General features: G+C 47.4%; 1 protein-coding gene across 1 annotated transcript in view; it reads left to right on the top strand.

Moving 5' to 3' along the window:
• The window catches only part of PCM1 (pericentriolar material 1), a 1,078,029-nt gene that overhangs the window by 25,042 nt on the left and 1,025,693 nt on the right, over positions 1-27,294 (top strand). Inside the window, 1 exon segment of the mRNA XM_029604912.1 lies at positions 14,056-14,176. Within this exon segment, the coding sequence (XP_029460772.1) occupies positions 14,081-14,176 (96 nt within the window). The 5' untranslated portion in view covers positions 14,056-14,080.

The following is a 27,294-nucleotide window of genomic DNA, read 5'->3' as shown; positions in this document are numbered from 1 at the left end:
ATATGATATGCGCGCTATGCGTTCAAGGACTGCCTTTCACACAAGACTGTTCTAATCCAAACGGACAACACAGTAGCCATGTGGTACATCAACAAACAGGGAGGTTCAGGCTCGTATCTCCTTTGTCAAGAAGCTGCACAGATTTGGGGCTGGGCCTTGAACCACTCAATGTTTCTCAAGGCCACATATCTAGCAGGCATTCACAACGTAGTAGCGGACAGGCTCAGTCGTCAATTCCAACCACACGAGTGGTCACTAAATCCTGCAATAGCATCCAGCATTTTCCAACGCTGGGGTCAACCAATGGTAGACCTCTTTGCAATGCATCTGAATCACAAAGTACAAAACTTCTGCTTCATACACCAACAGAAGAACCAACCTGCCAAGGACGCCTTTGCTCGCCCTTGGAATTCAGGCCTGTTATACGCGTATCCTCCGATACCACTCATAACCAAAACTCTAGTGAAGCTACAACAGGACAAGGGGTCCATGATACTCATAGCCCCGTATTGGCCTCGACAAGTCTGGTTTCCCACACTGCTAGACCTCTCAGTCAGGGATCCCATTCGTCTACGAGTAGCTCCCAATCTCATAACTCAGGATCAGGGTCGGTTGCATCATCCCAACCTCCAATCCCTATCACTGACAGCCTGGATGTTGAAAGCTTGATCTTACAACCACTCAATCTTTCATCCAATATCTCTCAAGTGCTTATAGCTTCACGTAAACCTTCCACAAAAAAGAATTATGCTTCCAAGTGGAAAAGATTCACCCTGTGGTGTAGGCAAAAGAGTATTGATCCTTTCACCTGCCCCACTACTTCTCTTCTAGATTATTTGTACCATCTTTCAGAATCTGGTCTCCAGACTTCATCTGTAAGAGTTCACCTAAGTGCAATCTCTGCTTATCATAACAGAACAGGAGATGCACCAATCTCTGCACAACCTCTTATCACAAGGTTCATGAGAGGTTTAACTCAACTTAAACCACCAATTCGGCCTCCAGTCACGACATGGGACCTAAACTTGGTTTTAACAAGACTCATGCGTTCTCCTTTTGAACCCATAGATTCTTGTGATCTGAAATTTCTCACATGGAAAACTATCTTCCTCATAGCCATTACATCAGCTAGAAGAGTAAGTGAATTACAGGCACTAGTCACATATGAACCTTACACTAGATTTCTACATGACAGAGTGGTTCTCCGCACGCATCCAAAATTCCTTCCCAAGGTAGTGACGGAATTCCACTTGAATCAATCCATAATTTTACCCACATTCTTTCCAAGGCCTCATTCTCATCAAGGCGAAAGAGCTTTACATACCTTAGACTGCAAGCGTGCATTGTCTTTCTATATATAAACCGCACAGCAGTCTATAGGAAATCTAAACAACTCTTTGTATCTTATGATCCAAACAAACCAGGTAAAGCTGTGGGTAAACAGACTTTATCAAACTGGCTAGCAGATTGCATACAGTTTTGTTATAAACAAGCAGGCCTTCCACTCCAAGGGCGAGTAACGGCACATGCAGTCAGAGCAGGGGAAGCATGATCCTGATCACACCTCACTGGCCACGTCAAGTGTGGTTTCAGATTCTTCAGGACCTCTCCATTCGCAGACATATTCCCCTGGGGAAGGATCCGCTTCTGATCACGCAGAACAACTGGTGCCTACGTCACCCCAATCTTCAGGCGTTATCCCTGGCGGCCTGGATGTTGAGAGGTTAATCCTGCAGCCTCTCAACCTTTCGGAGCCAGTTTCCCGTGTCCTGATTGCTTCACGGAGACCTTCTACGAGAAAATCTTATCTTTACAAATGGAACAGGTTTAAGTCATGGTGTTCTTCTCAGTCCCTTGATCCCTTTACCTGTTCCACCACGATGTTTCTAAACTATCTCTGGCACTTGTTAGAATCAGGTCTAAAAACTTCCTCCATCAGAATGCATGTCAGTGCGGTGGCTGCCTTCCATAAAGGTGTCGGAGACGTTCCTATTTCAGTACAACCCCTCGTAACACGTTTTCTGAAAGGCTTGCTTCACCTTAAGCCTCCACTGCATCCTCCGGCCCCTTCTTGGACCTCAATCTGGTTTTGGGTCGGCTCATGAAACCACCTTTCGAGCATCTCCAATCCTGTCATCTTCGCTTTCTCACATGGAAAGTGTTATTCCTTTTGGCAATAACATCTGCTTGCGGAGTTAGTGAGTTACAGGCCCTAGTTACCTATCCGCCTTACACTAAACTTCTGCAGGACCGGGCAGTACTCCACACTCACCCTAAGTTCTTGCCTAGGGTAGTATCGGAGTTTCACCTTAATCAATCCATCATACTACCCACCTTCTTTCCCAGGCCCCATTCCAATCCTGGAGAGCAGGCTCTGCATACCCTCGACTGCAAACGGGCTTTAGCATTCTACCTAGACCATACAGCTGCCCACAGTCAAAGTACTCAATTGTTTGATTCCTTTGCTTCCATCAGATTGGGTCAACCTGTGGGCAAGCAGACTCTCTCCTCCTGGATAGGGGACTGCATTTCTTTTTGCTATCAACAAGCAGGCATTCCACTTCAGGACTGTGTTAAAGCAGGTCAGGGCCATGGCACCTTCGCTCGGTGCCGCTTCCTGATATTTGTAGGGCTGCTACCTGGAGTTCTCTCCATACCTTTACAGCCCATTATTGTCTAGACAAGGCTGGAAGACAAGATTCCATCTTTGGCCAATCTGTCTTGTGCAACCTTTTTGCAACTTGATGTATCAACACCCTTCTGCCTGCCCGTTAGGGTTCAGGATGCCCTCTACCAAATTCCACCCCAGTTGTTGTGCCTGTTGCACGTCTTTGGGTACATTTGGTGCATATTAGGACATCCTCAGCTCGGTCCTGCTGAGGACCTGTGAGAGAGCAAAATATTGCTTACCTGTAACAGGTGTTCTCACAGGTCAGCAGGATGTTAGACCTCACGAAACCCGCCCACCATCCCGCAGTGTTGGGTTCGTTACGTTTTCTTATTTTTATTTTTTGGCACTTTAGCTTTCAAACAAGACTGAAGGGGGACCCCTGCTGGTTGCAGGGTTAGTGCCATCCTGGGCATGCCCAGTAGGTGCCAGTCAGTTTTAGAAACTTTTGACAAAAGTGTTCCGTGATTGGGCTCCATTCTGTGATGTCACCCATATGTGAGGACTAACATCCTGCTGACCTGTGAACACCTGTTACAGGTAAGCAACATTTTGCTATAACTTTTGAACATAGAGTTTATTAGAGTTAGGAAATTTCTCCAGAATTTATCACACACAATTTTGAGTACTCTTCCTCAACTTCCACTGTAGTCTTCTCCTTGGCCCCCCCTCTCCACACCTGACCCAGGAGCATCCTTTCTGCAAACCTTCCCTGCCTCCCCCCCTTTTTTTTTTCTCTTTCTTCCCAGGGTTCTGATTAGGGCTGAAGGTGTCCCTTCCACCTGCTCTTGTACCCCTCCGGCCAAGAAAATATTCTTGCCACGGACGAGTGGGGAAAATGCATTTCCAAAACCATATGGATACGTTTTAGAAAGGGTAACGTATGCATCGATGGTGGAATTCATGCACATCTATGTTGCCATTTTCTATCATTTATTAGAATATGGATTTAAAGAAGCTTATCTGATGATAAAGCTTTTTAGTCTTCATGCATGTAAAACAGCAAAGAAAATTAAGTAATCCCCTGATGCAGACCGGTTTACTGAGTCGAAACAAGTTTGGAGATTTTTTTTTTTTTCCATGCATTGACCATTTGATTTGTAGAATGAAATTAATGGTTTCATGAAATAAAGAACATTGAATCCCTTGATAACCTGCAGGATGGGAATGAGTTAATTATAATCACAATTAAGGATTTAGTTAAAAAATTACCAATCTGTTCAGTAATTTTTCAGCCACTTTGTTTTTGCAATTATTTTTTATTGTAGCATTTGTATTATACATGTACTCTTAGTCTTATTCAGTTCTTTTTTTTCTATTGATAAGCAGGCTGAATTAGACAATATGTGGGTGACGTCATCCGGTGGCACCAAATGGACTTGTCTTTCCAAGCTGTATACTTTGAGCTGTACTGAGCATGTGTGAGTTGCATCATGAGCCTTCTCAGTTTTTTTTTTGTTTTTGTTTTTTTTTTGTCAGTTAAAGCATTGACTTAATTTTTCTCTTCTCGTATTTTCACTTCATTTACCTCTTTGGTCAGAAGCCTTGCCTTGCTGCTTTTGCAGCCCCACAAATGGCATTCCTGCGTTTCTTTTCCATGTTATACGATCACTGAATTCACCTACAACGCTGTTATTGAGCCCTTGATAAAGAACTGGCTGTTTGAGACATGGACTCATGTCGGGCATGTTGAGGAAGCAAGGCTTCATAGATCTTGAAAAAAAGACAGCGTTTTACACTAAAGCTAAGTTGAACTTTTGCACAGCATATATTGAAAAATAGATAACTATCAGACATATGATTAAAAATAAGGCTGAGATACAAAGTTATCACTGTTCGATGAAGCCTAGTATGACTGTCTTTAACACAGTTAAGCGTCTGTGACCAAGATGTTCGATAGGTACTTTTGGCAATTCGGCTGCTCTATAATCTTACAAGGTACCCATATTTTGATAACATAGGTTCTGGCTCTGTGGGTTCTAAGTGTCACAGACACATGGTGGTTATAGAATCCAATTCAGCGCAATTGCACATTTTTCTCATTCTCACCAGTCCTATTCTCATTTAGATTTTTTCTTAATTGACAAATCCCTGGTTGATATGATTGCTGAGGCTAAATTGGTTACCATCACCTGGTCTGATCACGCAGCAGTATGGCAAGTGCTGAGGCTGAATATTCAGGGTCCTGGTTGAAATTATTGGCTGTTAAACAATAGTTTGCTTGATGATGGTAAATCCTTCACAGACTCAGTTATGAATGACATAAGGAAGTATTTAGATTTTAATAGGGCTGAAGAGGTTTCTCCTGGCACGATCTGGGATTACTTGAAGGTGGTAGTGCAGGGTAAACTGATCTTGAGTTCCACGCATCTCAAGAAAGATAGAAATGCCAAAAGATTATGTATTATGCAACTCATAGCCAAATTTGGCTTTAAGCCATAAACCCCAGACCCCTGTACACTAGCGGAATTTGAGTTAGCAAGGAGGAAGTTGCAAGTGCTGGATTTTGCCTGGTTCATGTTTCAGCTAGATCTAAAACAAAGGCAATTTGAGCTTAATAATAAGGCCGGTATACTGCTTAGGAGGCTGAAGGAGAGAGCAGCTTAGTCCCTTAATACTAAGATTAAGAATAACTTGGGGGCGGCGTGAGCAGTCGCACAGAAAGACGCTCTTGAACTGTTCTTACCTTGACTGAAGATGCCGGCTAAAAGGAAAGGCAAGGTTAGGGTATTCCCCGCTGACCCTCCTTTGCCCGAAATACAGAAGCGGATTACTGAATATGCGTCTGCTCTGGTGGTGAAAACGGGAGACGAAGTCCCCGCTGCGGCATTAGGAGAGGGAACTCCAGCGCCGCCTGGGGAGGTCAGCCTCAGTCCCCCGGATTACCGACCTCCACCGGCGCCTGTGCAGCGGGCGGACCCCCAGCAGCTAGTGCCCTCTGACATCATCCACTCGCCGGAGGGGGGATGCCGAGATGGTGGAATGGTGCTACCCTCGAGACTCTTTACTAGTCTGCTGGGAGCAGCAGCTATGCCGGGTCTGGAAGATCCGGAGCCATTAATGTCTCCAGTTCACCCGAGTGAAGAGGAGAAGAGACTGCTGGAGGTTTCTTAGGTGAGAATCTCAGCGTTGTCGATGGAACAGGGAAGGGGTGAGTTTTTTTTTTTTTTTTTTTTTTATCCCCCCTAAACTGGCCACGGTGACGCTGGACTTGTTGTGGGACTTGATGGCCAATATTAGTCAGTTTGTTAAGGAAGCAGATGATAGATATAAAAGTGGAAGCAGAAATGCAAGTCTTAAATCTTAAGGCGGAGGGTCATTTTAAAGATCTTGGAAACAGGCTGAAAGAAGTCGAGAAAACAACTATACAAGCTCAAATAGTGAATGTTAAAATGATTAAAGATTTGGGATCCCAGTCCAAAAGACTGGAGTCATTGGAAAATTACAACAGACATTTGAACTTGAGATTCCTGAACTTTCCACATGCTTTAGGAGAAGATGCCCAAAGCACATTAAAAAAGTTCTTCTTAGAGAATTTAAAGTTTGAAGAATCAAAATTGCCAATTGTGACTAAAGCTTATTTCCTGACAAAGATGGATAGGAGAATCGTAGGAAATCAACTGGGAATGTTAGAGAATCTTACTCAGTTTATAGAAAGTTCTGCGATTGAGATATTGGGTAGGGGTACTTTGTTAGTATCCTTTGTTATGGAAAAAGATATTGCAATGTGATGAAGGCGTACTTTCAAAATTCGTCTGAAAATTTCTATGGTCAATTGGTTAAGATTTTCCCCGACTTTGCTAGACCCACCCAATTATGAAGACAGGAATTTATCAAATTAAGACCCCAGGTGGTAGCTTTAGGCTACACATTCTTATTAAGATATCCATGTAGATGTCTTATTAAAGGAAAAGGAGAAAATTTTGCATTTACTGCTGTAGAACAACTTAAGTCTTTCTTAAATGCTAGAACTGTGACCATAGTTACATAACAAGTAACTGAGGTAATCAATAAAGTATACACCACCTATAATGTTAAGCCAGTTTTACTTTGTAAGTTTTTGTAATTACTCCCCTTGGATTAAGGCCCCACTCAAAATCCTTTTGTTTCCTCGAAGGGCATATTTGTGTTTCAGATGAAATTTATTCAAGATGTAGTGTTTAATCTTTATTTTCTTTTTATGCTTTTCTGTATTATTTACCTGAAAAGTATGATTTATGTATACTTTATGAAAAATAAATAAATAGTGAATAAAAAAAAAAAATAATAACTTGGGCATGTTTTTATGAGTCAGTGGATATATGCACTTGATATCTCTGTTTTTATGAGGAGCTTCACTCTGCAGATGCCTCTGTGGCTGAGCGTGGTATTGATGAATATTTGCAGAGAATAGTTGCCCTCTCTCTCAGCTGAGATCTGAGAAGTACTAAATAGGGAAATTACCTACACTGAGGTTTATCAAGTTATTCAAGGTTTGAAGTTGGAACTCACCAGGCCTGGATGGGTACACTAAGCTTTTTACAAGCTTTTCCATCCATTTCTGATTCCACCCTTGCTGGACATGTTTAATGCCTTGCGTTCAGGGGTTTTACTTTTGTTGGAATCTAACCTGGCTGGAATAATTATAATAGCTAAAGGGGGCAGGGATCCTACAATATGGGGGTCCTACCATCCGATATATTTGATTAATATCGAGTTTAAAAATCCTGGCCAAGGTTTTGTTGACCTGCTTGGGGTTGGTTGCTCCCTCCCTTATACATGATGATCAGTTGGGGTTTGAGAGACTTAACCAGTTGAAAAACTTGACAATTAAGGTTGTGTTTTAAACCCAGCGGACTTTTGGCAATTCGGCTGAGAACTTTGTTAAATTGGCTAGCGGACTATGTTGCACATTGTTTATGCTTTGATTGTCTTACAGATTATTTGCTCTGTCAAGATTCATCAGGTGAGTGCCATAGAGATTTCAGTGGCTCGTTTTCAGGGTCACTTAGATTAGACATCTGCAAAGCTTCGACTTAGTTGTCAGTGCATACCTCTACATACTACTACTCTCTGGATAGCATTGCAATTGGTGACAGTTTTGGGCAAACAGTTTTGTGCAGGCTGTTCATTCAACAGTCCACTCTCCACTGGTGGGGCTGAGTTGCTTTTTGTTCTGATGTGCAACCCTCAGCTTGGAACTCCCTTTGTGTTCTCCGTAGATAACAGGATTAATTAGCTACTCTTGCTTCCTTGAGGAGTTGACTAGCTTGCTAGAGCTTAAGTTCTGCAAAAGACTGACGGGCTTAAGAAGCAGTGAGTGCACATTAACTCCTGTGCATGCTCAGTAAAATGTATTGAGCTCTGAAAGATGGATCTGTGTGGCACCGTTTTGACGTCACCCACATGCTGCTCTTCATAGATACCTGCATACAGGTAAGCAGACTTGCTTTCTGTGAGAAGACAGTTTCTTCTTGTCAAAAGTGACTTCTAAGTGGAAACGTTTTAATGTGAGGTTCCCTGTACGTACCTGGATCAGTCCAGACTGTGGGTTATGTCCCCAATCCAGCAGATGGAGTCAGCCCAAAGCTTTGAGGGGGCGTCACCATAAGTACTACTACCCCCTCTGCAGGAGTTCAGTATCTTCTGACTCCAGCAGATGCGAGTAGGGGAATCTGGGCTTGCTCCCGATTACCTGTAACCTTTTTGCTTCCCTTGTTTGGGTCTTTCTTCTCTGTTTTGTTAGCTTTAGTTGTTTTGGATCAAGTTGTTCTTCTTTAAAAAAAAAAAAAAAAAAAAAAAAGGTTAATTACTTAATTGGAGAGGCGTGGCTTCCTTGTTGTGCTGACTGTCTCTCTTTCTCCTTTCCCGGCGCTACTCTGTTGGTTCACCGGGGTAAGTTGCATTTCTTTTTTTGCTGTAGTTTTACTTTTCAGCTAGGTTGGACGCGGCTGCCGGTGGGACCGGCCTCCCAGCGTCTTCTCCCTCTCCCGCGGCCATTTTGCCGGCTCCTTGTGGGCTGCAGCGGGGAGCAGGGAGATCGTTTTCAGCGGGTTGTGAGGCCAGGAAGGCCCCCCCGCGGCGCCGCTTTTTCTTCGGTGGGTAGTGCAGGCCACCTGGGCCCCCCGCAGCGGCGCTCCGTCTCGCGGCCCCCCCCCCGAGGCTACCCGGGTGTTCTTGGTCTGCCGGGGCTGTTTTTGCTCGCGATTTCAATGCCGCGGCCGTCGCGTTGCTCGGCCTGTGGCGAGCCAGGATCGCGCATTTCGAGGGAGGGCATCTGTGCTCGGTGCCTCCCCGGGGGGGAAGGCACGTCTCGGTCCCTCACTCATTTTTCCCCTCTGGCAGACTTGCCCGGGCGGCGTGGGCCGGCCCCTCCCCCATTCCTGGCGGGAACGGCGGCCATTTTGCATGCGCTGCGCCCTGAAGGAGCTCGGACAGCGCTGGGGGACGGGGATGCCTCAGAGGGCTCTCCCCCGAACTTGCTACCGGAGACAGATCCGGAGGCAGACCCGCAGGGGCAGGGTCCCCCGGGGCCCCCACCCGCGGAGGTCCCCCCGAGTAGGCCGGGGTTTTCCCCGGAGTTTATCCGCTTGATGCACACAGCTTACCTGCAGGACCTGGCTGCTCCCGCGGGACTGCCTCCACCCAAGCTACCGCGGCCTTCGTCCCTCTATCCGGCCCCCCCCGCTCCGGCGGGCGTGGGGGCCCCACAGCTCTCCGCCCACGCCCGGCTCCCTGTGGGCTCCGGGGGAACTGGGTCAGCCCCAGTTTCCCCTGGGTCGGACCCTGCAGCTTCGGGACAAGGGGACTCCACTTCAGAGGGAGAGGATCCGCGCACGCTGCGCCTTTTCCAGCGGGAAGAGCTGGATGACCTAATCCCGCAAATCATTCAGGGGTTGGACCTCGATTCCCCCGCCGGACCCGCCAGCTCCCGTGGCGCCCGCTGTCGTTACTTCCTCAAAGAAGGGGGATCCGGTTCTGGCAGCCCTTCGTCCGAGGGCTCGGGCTTTTCCCATTCACGAGTCGTTCCTGCAGCTTCTCACCAGGGAATGGGATGCCCCAGAAGCTTCTCTAAAGGGCAGCCGCACCATGGAGAGGCTGTATCCGCTGCCGGAAGATTTTCTGGATCTCATCAAGGTACCCAGGGTGGACTCCGTGGTGTTGGCGGTCACGAAGAGGACGACCATACCGGTGACGGGTGGAGCGGCGTTAGGGATACGCAGGATCGCAAGTTGGAAGTCTTCCTCAAGCGGGTCTTCGAGGTCTCCGCGGTGGGGCTGCGGGCGGCGATGTGCAGCTCGCTTGCCCAGCGGGCCAGTCTTCTCTGGGTGCAGCTACTGCTCACCTCTCAGGTGTTGCCGGCCGAGGAGGCCACCCAGGCGGATAGGCTGGAAGCTGCGGTGGCGTACGGGGCTGACGCCTCCTATGATCTTTTTAGGGTCCTCGCCCGCTCCATGGCCTCGGTGGTGGCGGCACGTCGACTCCTATGGCTCCGCAACTGGGTGGCGGACACGTCCTCCAAGTCGAGTCTGGGTTCCCTGCCATTCAGGGGTAAGTTCCTGTTCGGGGAGGATCTGGACCAGATCATCAAGTCTCTGGGGGAAAACGCGGTCCATCGCCTGCCGGAAGACAGGTATCGCTCCACCAGGGCATTTTCGTCCTCTCGGACCAGAGCCAGGGCGCAGAGGCGCTACAGGAATTACAGACCGGCGGCGTCCAGGCCCTCTGCCTCCAGGTCACAGCCCTGGTCACGCTCCTTTCGCAGGCGCCGCCCCGCGCGTTCCACTCCCACGGCGGGACAACCTTCTCCCAAGTCCTCTCAATGATGTTCAGCTCGCCCACTCCGCCGTCCCCAGGATTGGGGGGCGGCTGGCGTTCTTCTACGAGGAGTGGGCGCGGATCACCTCGGATCAGTGGGTCTTGGACACCATAGGACACGGCTACGCGTTGGAGTTTGTCCGCGCTCCGAAGGGATGGTTCATCTTCTCCCCCTGCGGCTCGGCCCTCAAGCGAAGGGCGGTGCAGTTGACGCTGGACAGACTGTGGGAGATAGGCGCCATTGTGCCCGTACCCTCCGGAGAGGTGGGCTCGGCCATTATTCCATCTACTTCGTGGTACCAAAGACGGTTCCTTCCGCCCCATACTGGACTTGAAGGAAGTCAACAAATCCCTCCGGGTGGTCCGGTTCCGCATGGAAACGCTGCGTTCGGTGATCGCGGCGGTACATCGAGGGGAGTTCCTGGCCTCCTTGGACCTGACGGAGGCCTACCTTCACATCCCCATTCGCCGGGAGCATCATCGTCTTCTACGGTTCAAGATTCTGGATCAGCATTTCCAGTTTGTGGTGCTCCCGTTCGGATTGGCAACAGCCCCGCGCACCTTCACCAAGATCATGGTAGTCGTGGCAGCTGCCCTTCGGAAGGAGGGTATTCTAGTTCATCCTTATCTGGACGATTGGCTCATCCGAGCGAAGTCTTTTCGGCATGGACAGGCTGCAGTGGCCAGGGTGATAGTTTCTGCAGTCCCTGGGATGGGTGGTGAACTTCTCCAAGAGCTCCCTCGTGCCCTTGCAGCGCTTGGATTTCTTGGGGGCGACCTTCGACACCCGGCTGGGCGCGGTTTTTCTACGCCAGGACAAGGCGCACGCCCTGCGGGAGCACATACAGCGTTTCTCTGCATTACCAGCTCCCACCTCCTGGGACTATCTGCAGCTCCTGGGGGTGATGGGTTCCACCATCGACATGGTCCCTTGGGCATTTGCGCACCTCCGGCCTCTACAAAGAGCACTTCTATCCCGTTGGAAACCACTTTCGCAGGACTACCAGGTGATACTCCCGCTGCCCCAGTTTGCCAGGAGCAGCTTGGCCTGGTGGATGGTTCCGGAGAATCTGGCTCGCGGCGTGTCCCTCGATCTACCAAATTGGGTAGTGGTAACCACCGACGCCAGTCTCGTAGGCTGGGGAGCAGTCTGCGACCGCAGCGCCACGCAGGGGACGTGGTTCGCGGAGGAGTCGAAGTGGTCCATCAATCGTCTGGAGACCAGGGCGGTCAGGCTGGCGCTCCTCCACTTCCTGCCACTCCTTCGGAATCGGGAGGTCAGAATCTTATCGGACAACGCGACTACGGTGGCCTATATCAACCGACAGGGCGGCACTCGCAGTCCGCAGGTCGCGCTCGAGGCAGCGATGCTGATGCAGTGGGCGGAACAGCATCTCGGCCGTCTGGCGGCCTCGCACATCGCGGGCGTGGACAATGTCCAGGCGGATTTCCTCAGTCGCCAGCTTCTGGATCCCGGAGAGTGGTCCCTCTCCGACGAGGCGATGCAGCTGCTCGTCCGGCGGTGGGGATCCCCCCACCTGGATCTCATGGCGTCCGCCCAAAACCCCAAGGCTCCTCGTTTCTTCAGTCGCCGGAGAGAGCGGGGGGCGGAGGGCGTAGATGCTCTCGTGCTCCCGTGGCCGGCCAACCTGCTCCTATACGCGTTCCCACCGTGGCCGCTGGTGGGAAGACTACTCCGCCGGATAGAGGCTCATCAGGGGACTGTGATCTTCGTCGCGCCAGAGTGGCCACGACGACCTTGGTTTGCGGACCTCCTTCACCTGGTAATCGACGGACCCATCCGGCTGGGACATCTTCCCCGCCTCCTCCACCAGGGACCGGTATTTTTCGACCAGGCAGAACTCTTCTGTCTTGCGGCCTGGCTTTTGAGAGGCACCGCCTTCGGCGACGGGGCTACCCGGAGGCGGTAGTGTCAATGCTGCTGCGTTCTCGGAAGACTTCGACGTCGGTGGTCTATGTGAGAGTCTGGAAGGTGTTCGAGCTGTGGTGTACCGGCCTGAACACGAGACCCACGGAGGCGTCTGTCCCTCAGATCCTCCAGTTCCTACAAGCGGGGGTGGATAAGGGACTCGCCTACAATTCACTTCGGGTTCAAGTGGCCGCTTTTGGCTCCCTCCTGCGTGACGGAGGATCTCTGCTACAACACCCGGACATCGTCCGTTTTCTCAAGGGGGTCAAGCACTTGCGGCCTCCATTGCGGGACCCTTGTCCCTCTTGGAGTCTCAACCTTGTACTGCGTTCCATGTTGGGACCTCCGTTTGAACCACTGCGGAATGCGACTATCAAGGATCTCACTCTCAAGACTGTGTTTCTGGTGGCCATCTGCTCCGCTCGGCGCATTTCGGAGCTGCAGGCTCTGTCGTGTAGAGAGCCTTATCTCCGGTTCTCCGATTCTGGAGTTTCGCTTCGCACTGTGCCCTCCTTCCTTCCGAAGGTGGTGTCCGCGTTCCATGTGAACCAGACGGTGGAACTTCCATCTTCCCTTCGTCTGAGCCGCGGTCTCTCCGTCTCCTTGACGTCAAGCGCACCCTGCGTCTCTACCTGGAGGCTACGAATGATTTCCGGACTTCTGACCATCTCTTCGTCCTTTGGTCCGGTCCCCGGAAGGGATCTCAGGCCTCGAAGACGACCATTGCCAGATGGCTGAAGGCCGGCATTGCCGCTTCCTACATTGGGGTGGTGCGGACTCCCCCACTCGGCATTGTAGCGCATTCTACACGCTCTCAGGCGGCCTCCTGGGCGGAGAACCGCTCGGTCTCTTCGCAAGAAATCTGTAGAGCGGCCACCTGGAAATCGTTGCACACGTTCTCAAGACACTATAGACTACACCTCGCCTCGTCCGTCCATGGACACTTTGGCAAACAGGTTCTACGAGCAGGCCTCGCAGGACCCCACCCGGTTTAGGGAAGCTTGGGTACATCCCACGGTCTGGACTGATCCAGGTACGTACAGGGAAAAGAAAATTATTACTTACCTGCTAATTTTCGTTCCTGTAGTACCATGGATCAGTCCAGACGCCCACCGCATTTGGGTTCTAATCCTGCTCAGCTGTATTTGGGTGCTGATTCCGCTCAGCTGTTCTTCATGGTATGGTAGTGTCTTTATTGCTGTTTTTCACGTGTTCCCAGTTTGCACTGTTTGTCACCGTTTTCTTGGGGGTTGACACGCTATACTCATGACCTCCCACCCGTTGGTGGGACGGTTCCAGTTTCTCTATTTAGAATCAGCGGCTTATTGTTGCCGTCTTGTTTAAACTTGATCCAATTCGGGGGTTTCTGTTTACTCGGGCTTTGATATACTCGATACTGAACTCCTGCAGAGGGGGTAGTAGTACTTATGGTGACGCCCCCTCAAAGCTTTGGGCTGACTCCATCTGCTGGATTGGGGACATAACCCACGGTCTGGACTGATCCATGGTACTACAGGAACGAAAATTAGCAGGTAAGTAATAATTTTCTTCCCCCCCCCCCCTCAAATAAGACTTTAATTGCCTAGCATTGTGTAAGACATTTTACATTAAGGGGAATTACAGCTTATGAATAGAACATAATTTATTTTGTCTTTCACAGGTTTTGTGTACCTTGATATTTCATCATGGCAACTGGTGGAGGACCATTCGAAGAAGGCATTAATGATTTGGACTTGCCTACTTGGAGCAATGAGAATCTTGATGACAGACTGAATAATATGGTATAATAGACTTACTTGTTAGTTTGCATCCTTGTGGAAAAGAATATTCTCAAAATAAAATAAAAGTAAAGGTCAGTCAGCAGTTTGGACAAAATCAACTGTTAAACATCAATGACATATTTTAAAACATACAAGTTAGTATTATTGCTAACAGGTGCCAGGTGTTTCATGAGATGTCTAGCAATGTGCAGTTGCACAACAAAACATACCCCCCCCCCCCCCTCTCCAGGAATGACAAACTGACAGATTTATTACACTTGCTTGGTGTCTTGGAGCAACTGATACCGCTAGTTAATACGGGCAGTTCTTGTTTGTCTAGAACATGCATGCATATTGTAGGATACACACGCAGACATGCTGCAGCTTTGGGGCTGTGACACCTGACTGGGCTGCATCAAGACTGGTGTGTCAGTGTACAGCATAAAAGTGAGTGATAAAACGGGAAGTGGATCTACCTCTTGAGACAACATTGTTACCAACAGAGGAGGCTGCATCAGGTGTGGTGGCAGTGAGGGTGCTTGGTCTTATGATGGGGAAAGTGCAGTTTGTGGTGGTAGCAACATTATGGGTTGGGGGTCATACCAGGTACTTTGGGAGTTGCGCAGACCATAAGTGCTGGGTAGCAGAAGGCAACATCAGAGGCAGTGAGAGAAGAGAGGATGGAAGGGTGCAAGTAGATCAGCTACTTTTGTAGCATAATTCTTCTGACCCTGCTTGTGTGACTTGTCTTCAAATGTTTAAGAGAACTGATTAGTCCCTTATACAGAACGCCGCACTTTTTATTTTATACTTAACATACATAGTAACATCGTAATGACAGCAGAAAAAGACCAAATGGTCCATCCAGTCTGCCCAGCAAGCTTCCCATGGTAGCAATTGCTGCTCTGTGCAGGTTACCCCTGGGCCCACTACCCCCATGCATTTTCTTTCTTTTTTTTTTTTTTTTAAATTCATTCACATCCTGTAGCTTTTAGTGATCCACAGTGTTTATCCCATGCCCCTTTGAAATCCTTCATGTTTTTAGTCTTCACTACTTCCTCCAGAAGGTCATTCCAGGCATTTACCACCCTCTCCGTGAAGAAATATTTTCTGACATTGGTTCTAAGTCTTCCTCCCTGGAGTTTCAAATCGTGACCCCTCTAGTTCTGCTAAATTGTTTCCAATGGAAAAGGTCAGACCATGGATCATTAAAACCTTTCAAGTATCTAAAGGTCTGTATCATATCACCCCTGCTCCTCCTCTACTCCAGGGTGTACATATTCAGGTTCTTCAACCTCTCCTCATAAGGCATTGATGGAGACCACCCACCATTTTGGTTGCCCTTCTCTGGACTGCCTCCATCCTGTCTCTGTCCCTTTTAAGATACTGTCTCCAGAACTGAACACAGAACTCCAGGTGAGGCCTTACCAAGGGACCTGTACAAAGAAATTATCACTTCCCTTTTCTTACTAGATATTTCTCTCTATAGAGCCCAGCATTCTTCTGGCTTTAGCTATCGCCCTGTCATATTGCTTTGCCGACTTCAGGTCATTAGACACTATCACCCCAAGGTCTTTCTCCTGTTCTGTGCACATCAGCCCTTCACTCCCCAACACGTATAGTTCTTTCGGATTACCACACACAAGATCCAGGACTCTGCTGTTCTTGGCATTAAATCTCAGCTGCCATATCTTCGACCACTCTTCCAGCTTTCTTAAATCCCATCCCATTCTCTCTATGCCATCCGGCGGGTCCACTCTGTTGCACATCTTAATATCATGCGCAAATAGACAAACTTTACCTTCTATCCCTTCTGCAATGTCATTCACAAAGTTGTTGAACAGAACCGGTCCCAACACGGATTCCTGTGGCACTCCACTTAATTCCATTCTCTCTCTAGCGTAGGTTCCATTTATCCTTGCACGTTGTCGTCTATCTGTCAACCAGTTTGTAATCCACGCCACCACCTTGGAGCTCACTCCTAAGCTTCTCATTTTGTTGTGTCTTCTATGTGGGACCGTATTAAAAGCTTTACTAAAATCCAAGTAAATTACATCTAGCACTCTTCTTTGGTCCAGCTCTCTAAGGTACCCAATCAAAGAAATCAATCGGATTTGTCTGACAGGACCTTCCCATGGTGAAAGCATGCTGTCTTGGGTCCAGCAATCCTCCTGTCTGTAGATAGTTCACTATCCTTTCCTTCAGCAGAGTCTCCATTAATTTTCCCTCCACCGAGGTGATGCTAACTGGCCTATAATTTCCAGCCTCTTCTCTGCTTTCACTCTTGTGTAGCAGGACTACCACCGCTCTTCTCCATTCACTAAGCACCGCACCCTTATCCATGGATCTATTGTATAGATCACAGAATGGACCCACCAGCACATTTCTGAGCTCCCTCAGTATTCTGGGATGAACCTCATCAGGCCCCATGGCTTTGTCCACTTTCAGTTTTCCTAGCTGTTCCCATACGTTCTCTTCTGTAAATGGAGTTTTGTCTACTCCACCTTTTACAGTTGTTAACAAGTGATGGCCCTTCTCTAGGGTCTTCCTTAGTGAACACTGAACTGAAGTACTTGTTTAGTATTTCTGCAATTTCTTTGTCGCTCTCCACCCATTGATCCTTATCACCTTAAAATTTCACAACATTAGAGCATGCCATACTGGGTCAGACCAAGGGTCCATCAAGCCCAACATCCTGTTTCCAACAGTGGCCAATCCAGGTCATAAGAACCTGGCAAGTACCCCAAAACTAAGTCTATCCCAGACTACTGATGCTTGATTAATAGCAGGTAATGGACTTCTCCTCCAAGAACTTATCCAAACCTTTTTTTAAACCCAGCTACACTAACTGCACTAACCACATTCCCTGGCAACAAATTCCAGAGTTTAATTGTGCGTTGAGTGAAAAAGAACTTACTCCGATTAGTTTTAAATGTACTACATGCTAACTTCATGGAGTGCCCCCTAGTCCTTCCTATTGTTCGAAAGAGTAAATAACTGATTCACACTTACCCATTCTAGACTTCTCACCTCTATCATATCCCCCCTCAGCCATCTCTTCTCCAAGCTAAACAGCCCTAACCTCTTTAGTCTTTCCTCGTAGGGGAACAGTTCCATCCCCATTATCGTTTTGGTTGCCCTTCTCTGTACCTTCTCCATTGCAGCTATATCTTCCTTGAGATTCGGCAACCAGAAATGTACACAGTATTCAAGGTGCGGTCTCACCATGGAGCGATACAGAGGCATTATGACATTATCCATTTTATTAACCATTCCCTTCCTAATAATTCCAAACATTCTGTTTGGTTTTTTGACTTCACAGCACATTGAGCCAATGATTTCAAAGTATTATCCACTATAATGCAGAGTTCTCTTTCCTGGGCGGTAGCTCCTAGTATGGAACCTAACATTGTATAACTACAGCATGGGTTATTTTTCCCTGTATGTATCATCTTACACTTATCCACATTAAATTTCATCTGCCATTTGGATGCCCAATTTTCTAGTCTCACAAGGTCGTCCTGCAATTTATCACATTCCATTTGTGTTTTAACTACTCTGAATAATTTTGTATCGTATACAAACTTGTTGTTGTGGAGCAGCCTGTAGATAGAGATTCACCCATGTGTGAGGACTAAAATCCTGCTTGTCCTCAGAGAAAGCAAAGTTGCTTAAGTGTAACAGTCCTCTGAGGACAGCAGGATATTAGTCCTTATGAAACTTGCCCTCCACCTTACGGATTTGGGTTTCTGCTATATTTTTTAATTGTAATTCAGTGTTATGATACTGAAGAGGAACAGTGTGTTGGACGCATGGTATAGGGCATGCTGGGCATGTTCAGTGTACCTAGTCAGAGTTCTAGAAACGGACAGTTTTCCGCATTGGGGCTCCATCTTATGATGTCTCCAATGTATGAGGACTAACATCCTGCTGTCCTCTGAGATCACCTGTTACAGGTAAGCAACTCTGCTTTGCTCATTCTGTTGTAGGAGCAAATCCTGGTCTCGGAGGATGTCCCATTTCTAAACTAGGCCAGAGGACATATCAGTCGTTTAGCCAAATTGCAGACTTACGGGCCGATACAGTAAAAACGCGGGAGAGCGGCAAATGCCCGCTGTCCCGGAACGCGCACAGGCCACTCTCCTGTGCGCGCGATTCAGTATTTTAATTTATTTTAATTAGGGCCAGCGGTAAAAAGAGGCGCTAGGGACACTAGCACGTCCCTAGCGCCTCTTTTTTGACAGGTGTGGCGGCTGTCAGCAGGTTTGACAGCCGATGCTCAATTTTGCCGGCGTCGGTTCTCGAGCCCGCTGACAGCCACGGCAAAATTGAGCGTCTGGTTTTCGACCCGCGGGCCTATTTCAAATTTTTTTTTTTTCTGTTTTTTTTTCACTTTTTTTTTTTACTTTCGGGACCTCCGACTTAATATCGCCATGATATTAAGTCGGAGGGTGCACAGTAAAGCAGTTTTTACTGCTTTTCTGTGCACTTTCCCGGTGCCCAGAGAAATTAGCGCCTACCTTTGGGTAGGCGCTAATTTCTGAAAGTAAAATGTGCGGCTTGGCTGCACATTTTACTTTCTGTATCGCGCGGGAATACCTAATAGGGCAATCAACATGTATTTGCATGTTGCGGGCTCTATTAGGTTCGCGGGGTAACAGTGCGCTCCGTCAGAGCTTTCTGTACTGTATAGGCCCGTTAGTGAGGAGCTTCTTTATTTCTCTGACCAAGGAGACAGAAGGAACATTTCCTGTCGATAGCAAGGCTGAATTAGCCATGCTGCCATGGGACTGTCAGTCAGGTATTGGAGGTGGAGCTTTATCAAGCTGTTACAGAGCAGGAAGGCAGAATATCCTCAGTCTAGCTTTTCCGTGAGCGGGAACGCACGCAGAGCTGCTGCTCTTCTCAGCCAGACTAAAATAAAAAAAAATAGAGGTGCTTATATTTAGCAGATCATCCCATCGCCGCTGCAGAAGTCACGATGTCCCTGCCGTTGGGATTCAAGCCAAAATAATGTCCATCACAGATGGACATATGAGGCCTGTTATCTCTGTTTAGGCCCAGGGCACGACCAATCGAAGTACCAGCACTGCGGGCGCATGTCTCCTGGAGCGCAGCACTAAAGGGCTGCGAAGATCGAAAAATTAGCTTTCCCTCACGGGCTCTTATGCCCCGTGCCCCCCTCCCCCCCTCAGAGGCCTACTCCTACCCGGGACCAAGGTCGATTCATGCCCCATCGCACAAGCAGGCGTCGTCCCTAGAACCCAGCACCTCGCAGGCGGGCCTGGAAAAGTGTAAAAAAAAAAAACCAAAAACAAAGGGAAATCAGTCCACAAATCGTGATGCTCCCATCAAGACTCGGAGGAGTCTGTATCCGCGTCGATGCCAAGGCACGCGACATCAAAAAGCGTCGATACCGCTGTAGCTGTGCCGTTGATGCACATCCGTTCAAAGCATCCTTCGCCCTCGAAGCAGTTGTTGAAAGGGGCCCAGACGCGTTGTTTGAAACAGTCTTCGACACCTCGGCTGACGCAAGAATCTGTGCACTTCTCGATGCATTCGCTGGTGCATCGCTCAAAGCATTCCGCAATGTGAACTTCGCATTCGTCGACGCAAACATTGACGCACCCAATACACACTACAGCATCCCAGTCGACGCTGATGCAGCCTCCAACTGAGCGTCCTTCGACTCATACCACGCTTCGCAAAGGGTTCCAAAACTTACTGCCACCAAGAGCTCTGCCTCACAAAGTCCGCAACATCCAGTACCATCAGGCCGAGAGGACCATACTCCACCCTCTGGCTCAGGCACATCCTTACACCTTCCTGACTCTCGCAGACCGGCATCTCCCCTTGAATCAGAAAATGATTGGGTAGCAGTCTCTTCCTATTTCCCTTCATCTTCCTCACTTCAGGTCTTCTCAGACCTTTCTTCGGTCTCCAGACAAAAACGTGCCTCGCCTCAGTTGCAGGAACCATTGGCGAGGCGCCAACTGATTTAGGAAGATGTGGAGATCCATAAGAATCCACCTACAGCCCCGGATTACGACATACTACTAGTGGCAATTCCACACCACCCCCTGGGACCCATGCCAATACCCATTCTGCCACAGATATCAAAAGGGGTACAACAGGCCATTGCTCAATTATCAGCTTTTTCAGGCTTCCTAGCCTCTCTACAATTATGGTACCTTAACCCACAACAGGTTCTGACCAGCTCTGGCAGGATATCTCCACAGCCTTCACAAGATATATCAACATTACTGCCACAGCCTACAATCACCAAAGGTGCCTTCATTGGTATCACATCACTCATCTGAGCATACGATTCATACGCTTATGCCTACCAACACTTCTCCATTGCCTAGACAACCGGATTCCGTACCATCATCTCCAGGCTCCTCCAAGGAGTATCTTTCTGACTCACTAGAAGGTCCCCAAAACCTTACTCTCCACCGGAGGACCTTTCATATCCAAAATTTATAGACAAAGTAGGCTCGGCCCTTAATATGGAGGTCCATAGATTACCGGACCCCAGATCAGAGATGATGGGAATCCTAAAGATCTTTGATCTCCTATCAGATCCGACCATGCTCCCATCACATTGGGTTTTGGATACAGTACTCAAAATCTTTGGAGATACCATTCTCTATCACCCCAGTATCCAGAAAAACGGACATGAAGTTTCAAATGCAGCAATCCACATTCTATTCATCTCCTCAACTACCTCACACTTCTATGGTGGTGGAATCAGCCATGCAACGTGCCAAAAAGACCAGATTACACTCCAGTACACACCACCTGGCAAAGATAAGTACCTTGATGACTTTGGGAAGAAATCTTTCCAATCATCGATGTTGGGGGCACAGATTCATCAACATCAATTCTATATCGTACAATACCTGTACAAATCACTACAACAGCTAAAGGGACTCCTTCCAGATATCGGATCCCACGACTCCACCACCACAACCAATACAAGACTACGAGGAAGGCATTATACACCTCCTGAAAACTGTTTATGAAGGTTTTGAGATGTCTTCAAGAGTCTTGGCGTCTGCTATAGAGGTCAGACGCTTGGCTCTGGGCTAGTGCCATAAGAGAAGACGTCCATGAAAAACTAGTTAACCTTCCTTGCTGGGGAGACAATCTATTCGGTAACAGTTTCCAAGAATCAGTCGCTCAATTGAAGGAGCAGAACGTGGCTTCTAACACATATAGTGCCTTCTCTCGCCGCTATTTAGCGCCTAATCGTTGTGCACCATACCAAAGATGTCCGTTCAGGGCCTATCCGTCTTATTGCCCGGCTCCCTATCCACAGCCACCTCGACAGTCGTTCCAACCTCAACAACTTCGAGGTAGGCCACAAACATGACAGCAAGGTCAACCACCCTCCCCCGGCTCAAAGGCTCCACCCTCTTTTTAACTCCAGCAAGGCCACCACCCCCACGGCTGTGGGAGGGGGAGAATTATGTCATTCAGTCAAGCCTGGTCGCAGATCACAGCAGATGGTTGGGTTTTAGAAATAGTGCATCAGGGCTATCAACTCAACTTCATCTCCAGACCTCCTCTGTCACAATCTCATTCCGAACAAAATTTTATTTATTTTATATATCGTCAATCTGTAGGTCAATCTAGACTATGTACAATAAATCATAAATAGATAAGATGTACAAATAAGGAAAAAACTGCTCATTAAAAAAAACCCAAAAACACAATACATGTATTTTCTTTATTTTTATTAAATATAATTACAATCAATAATACAAATGTTAAGTAAAAATTAAAAACAAAACATTCAATTAAAAGGGGAGGACAGGCTAGCAAGGGACTCAATTCTCTGTCAATATTTCATACGCTTTTCTGAATAATGTTTTCAGATTTTTTTTTTTTTTTTTTTGATGTCCTTTTGTAACCTTAATTCGTCTGGTAAAGAATTCCATATGTGACTGAGCTCATTCTCTCACCTCAGACAAATGTGCCGTTCTGATTGATGGTATTGACAAAAGTCCTTTGTTTGCTGAGCGAAGGTTCCTTTGAGGAGTATGAAGATGTAACGATGCGTTTAACCATTCAGTTTGTTTGTAATATATGGATTTGAAAAGAATACACAGTACTTTGTATTCAATTCTTTGCTTTATGGGTAACCAGTGCAAATCAATTAGAATAGGGGTAATATGGTCAAATTTTTTGCCTCCACTTAAGTCTTGCAGCTGCATTCTGCAGAAGTTGCAGTAGTCTTAAGTGGGTACTAGGCAACCCAAGAAGTAATGCATTGCAATAATCAATGGTGGAAAAGACTAAAGATTGTAAAATAGTTCTAAAATCATTAAAATCTAGCAGGGGTTTAAGCAGTTTTAAAATCTGCAATTTAAAATAACCGTCTCTTGTTTTCCGTTTTATGTCACTTTCTAATCTAAAATCAGAATCAATTAAAATTCCAAGATCACGAACTTGACTGGAGTGGGTGCCAATCATCTTAAGCTAGCTGAAGAGATCAACGCTTCAATGTCAACAGGCAAGTCTGATCCTACTCCCACAGCTCCGGAATACGGGGTTTTATTCCCCTTACTTAATTCCCAAAAAATCGGGAGGTCTGCGCCCGATTCTGGACTTATGCGAATTAAACATCTAGTCAGAGAGACATTCAAAATGGTCCCCCTTCTTCAACCCAACGATTGGATGTGCTCGCTAGACTTGAGGGATGCCTACACTGATATCGCAATGCACCCCTCTTAATGGCAATACCTCTATTTCCACTACAAGACACAATATTTCCAATACAAGGTTCTCCCCTTTGGCCTCTCAGCAGCCCCTCCGGATATTCACGAAGTGCATGGCAGTGGTGATGGCCCACCTTCGACAGTTGGGAATCTAGTTATTTCCCTACCTAGACGACTGGCTCTTAGTAGCCTCGGACCAAGTTACCCTCCAAACCCACCTTCAACAGATCATTTCCTGTCTTCAAAACCTAGGCCTAATCATCAACTTTGAAAAGTCGAACCTCCAACTCTCCCGAATTCTTCAGTTCATAGGAGCTCAGTTGGATACCACCAAAAACAGAGTCTTCCTTCCCAGGGAGCGACTGTTGATACTGCAGACTCTTAACGAGATCTACGTTCTATAGCAAGGCCAACAGCCCACCAAATTCTAACAGTTGTGGGTCATATAGCAGCAGCCATTCACATGGTCCCAAACACTCGTCGTCACATGCGCCGCCTGAATGGGGCCTAAAATGCCAATGGTCTCAACATTTGCAACCATTATCTCAGAGGATATCCTTGACGCCAGTCATGATTCTAGACCTAGATTGGTGGCTAAAACCGCATGTTCTTCACAGGGGAGCACTATTCAAGGTTCCACCTCACACCATCGTTCTCACAACAGACGCTTCCCATAAGGGATGGGGAGCTCACCTTGACCACCTACAGACACGGCCTATGGACCCCTCGAACAGTTATATCAGATCAGTCTTCTCAAGCTAAGAGCAATTCGATATGCCCTCAAAACCTTTGTCTCAAACCTACAGGGGAAGAGGCATGATATACACGGATAACCAAGTGGCCATTGTTGAGCGCTAAATCACTCTTAAAGGCGCTGTTCCATGAACACAAAGGTACCATACCAAATTTAGTAGAAACAAATTTAAATTTATTGTTGCACATTAATAAGCAATGCAGGCACCTTTGGGAGGAACAGAGGGACAGGACTTATCTGGCCAGATGCTCAAGAGAAGCTCTACCCTTTGTTTCTCTCTGTACATTAGTAAAGTCTTCTTTTTATAGATAACATAGACAGTCTTTTGACTCTTATGGGAGTATCATGTACAAAGTTTCTTATGTCAAAACAAGATTAGTTAAATCTAAGTTACCCTGATCCCCCTTCCAAATTGAGGCCCATTTGCCTGATGTTCACATCAATCTTCTGTTAGTCCTTTGTCCTGTCGGGTTTTCACCCTCAGGGAGGTTTCCAAGACTCTGGTTTCGCTGGTAACACTTAGTTGAAACATTAGCCCGTGAGATTCTAACCTTTTTCCTTTTGCTTTTTTGTGACCCCATGACCTTCCATCATAAGTTTTTGACTTCTCCTGCTGTGGTCCAAATGTCTCCTGTAGTTTCTCCAAATCAGGAACTGCAAGCAGCCAAGGCAGCAAAGGATTCTGGGTGAGCCATAGTCTCCATGTTGATTTCAAACTCAGGCACGCATATCACTATGTTCTATATCAGCAAACAAGGAGTGTCCAGTTCATGGGTCCTCTGCAGAGAAGCACTTATCTTGGATTGGGCGACTTGTCATGCAATCCATCAGGAAGCAACATATCTTCTGGGTATAGCCAATACTCGGGCGGGCAGATTAAGTCGAATATTTCATCCTCACGAGTGGTCGTTAGACCAGCAAGTAGCCGGCATTTTTGATTGATGGGGAATACCATCCATAGATCTCTTTGCCATGGAGCAGAACAGGAAAGTACCTCAGTTCTGCTCAGTATTTCCCAGTCATCTCCGCAGGACGCCTTCCTACTCCTGTGGTCGGGAAGCCTGATGTATGCATTCCCACCGATTCCACTCATCACGCGCACGATCCAAAAATGCATAGCTGAGACAGCAGACCTGATCCTCATTGCTCCATCATGGCCCAGGTAACCTTGGTATGCTTACCACCTCCACTTATCAGTCGACACTCCCATCCCGCTGAGAGACAAAATCTGTCCCAAGAGCAGGGAGCCCTTCTCCACCCATTGCAAGACTTGCTCCACCTGACGGAGTGGAGATTGAATGGTCTGTACTAACAGATCAAGGAATACCAGAAGCGTCTCAGGACATTCTACTTGCGGCCAGAAAGTCATATACCAGGAAGGCGTACCAATATGAGTCCTGGTGCACCAGAAATCGCTACGATCCCTTTGACTGTGCTCCAACAAACCTACTAGATTACCTATTCACACTATACACAGCAGGGCTAGCAACCAGTTCGAGTACACCTGAGTGCCATCGCAGTCTACCACAGATCACTCCAAGGTCACCCAATATCTCAGCACCCACTGGTTTCTAGATTCATTGGGGGCATCTACTATCTTTGACCCCCCTCCAATATCCAAGCCTCCAGTAGCCCTGGAATCTTAACCTAGTCTTAGAACAACTAATGCTCCCTCCATTTGAACCTTTGGACTCAGCACACGTAAAATACCTCACATGGAAAGTGGTGTTCCTCGTCGTGTAACATCAGCTCATTAAGTTAGTGAACTGCAAGCACTTGTACACTATGAGCCTTACCTTCAGTTTTTTCACCACAAGGCAGTGCTACGGATGCACCCATCCTTCCTACCAAAGGTGGTCTCTGCCTTTCACATCAACTAGTCCCTGCGTTCTTCCCAAAACCACATCTTAATGAACGAGAAGTTACTGCACACTCTGGACTGTAAGAGGGTGCTAGCCTACTTACAAGACTAGGACCCAGTCGAACTCAAGACCATCCCAACTTTTTCTCTCCTTTAACCCGAATGCCTCTGGCCTACCAGTGACAAAATGGACGATTTCGAGTTGGATAGCACAATGCATTCAATTCTGCTACAAGACAGACATGACACTGCTGGTAAAACCGAATGCTCATCAACTGCGAGCACTCTCCACCTCATTGGCCCACCTACGTCATGTTCTAGATCACACACAATCCCCTTTTACCTCATCACCTCATACGCCACCGCACCACCTCACACGAACAAAAACCCCGAGACCACATCTAGCCACCACCCCCATCCTTAATTCCTTGGAGGACATCCCATCATGGAATCAAAGCAAAACCACAAGAGCAAACTTCAATCCCATGGCTACAAGAACCTTTCAAGAAGACTAGCCATTCACCCAAGATCATTAATCCCAATTCTGATATATCCCCTATGACCCAGATGCTTGGCCTTACACTTTTCTCACTGATATTATTCAATGCTCAAATCTCGTGTGTGTAAAAAAACCAAACAAAAAACCAAACAAACCCCCAATCCTAAACGACATACTAACAGACAACAAGCCTGACATTTGTGCCATCACAGAAACATGGCTCAAACAGACAGTCCTAATCAACCAGCTTCCTACTAACCTCTACGACATTAACTCAATCCTGAGGAACAACAGAAGAGGAGGTGACCTGCTCCTAGCCTCAAAGAAAGAACACTGATTGAAATTTCAAACCATACACTGAGAACCCCATTTCAAAACAGCCTTCTTTAAATCCAATCATCTTCAAATAGTTCTGGTTTACAGCCCCCCCCCCCCCCCCCCCAGGACTGCTAGAACGCAATGTCTCCCCTTTAACTGAATTCATCAGGGAAAACATCGACATTGAAACCCCTGCCATCATCCTTGGTGACTTTAACTTGCACGTATACACCTTTCCCCTAACCCCCAACTGCGAAGCCATTCTAACCACCCTAACAGCAATGGGTTTCAAACAAATCATAGACTCCCCACACAAAGCAGGTCATTCCTTAGACCTTATTTTCATAAATTCACACATACAAACCTCGAACAAGACTATATCCACACCCGTCCCATAGTCCGATCACACTCTCATTCACACAAATTTCACCATTAACAAAACCAACACAATAACACATCTACTATCCAATCCAGTAAAACTTGTAAGTCCGATGACCTGATCGAGGTGCTACCAGCCGCATTACAAAACCTTGACCTTACAAACACTGACTCTGCTCTCTCCTCTTGGAACTCAATCACAAACAATATAGCCAATAAGCACTGCCCTCTAATGACCAAGGAAATAAACCCCGCCCATCGTAGCAAAAACTCATGGTACACACCTGAACTAAAATACATGAAACGCACCCTCAGAAACATAGAAAAAAAAGGAGAAACAATCGCACCCTCAGCCTGCTAACCTCGTATAGAAACACTACACATTTACAGGACATCAATCCTCAAAACTAAACGTGACTTTTTCACAAAGAAAATGCACGATTATCAGTTTAACCTTAAAGCCCTCTTCTCATACAGGCTGATACAGTAAAGTGGGGCCGCGGTTACCCCGCTCCTAACCCGCTTTCTACTCACTTTCCGGCCGCGTTAGCCCTTCCTGCGATACACTATCCCCTTTAACCCATCCTTACCGCCTCTTTAAATCAC

The sequence above is a fragment of the Rhinatrema bivittatum genome, chromosome 1 (assembly GCF_901001135.1).
Source record: "Rhinatrema bivittatum chromosome 1, aRhiBiv1.1, whole genome shotgun sequence".
NCBI lineage: Eukaryota > Metazoa > Chordata > Amphibia > Gymnophiona > Rhinatrematidae > Rhinatrema > Rhinatrema bivittatum.
The sequence above is the reverse complement of the archived record's forward strand: the minus strand, read 5'-3'. Positions and strand labels throughout refer to the sequence as shown.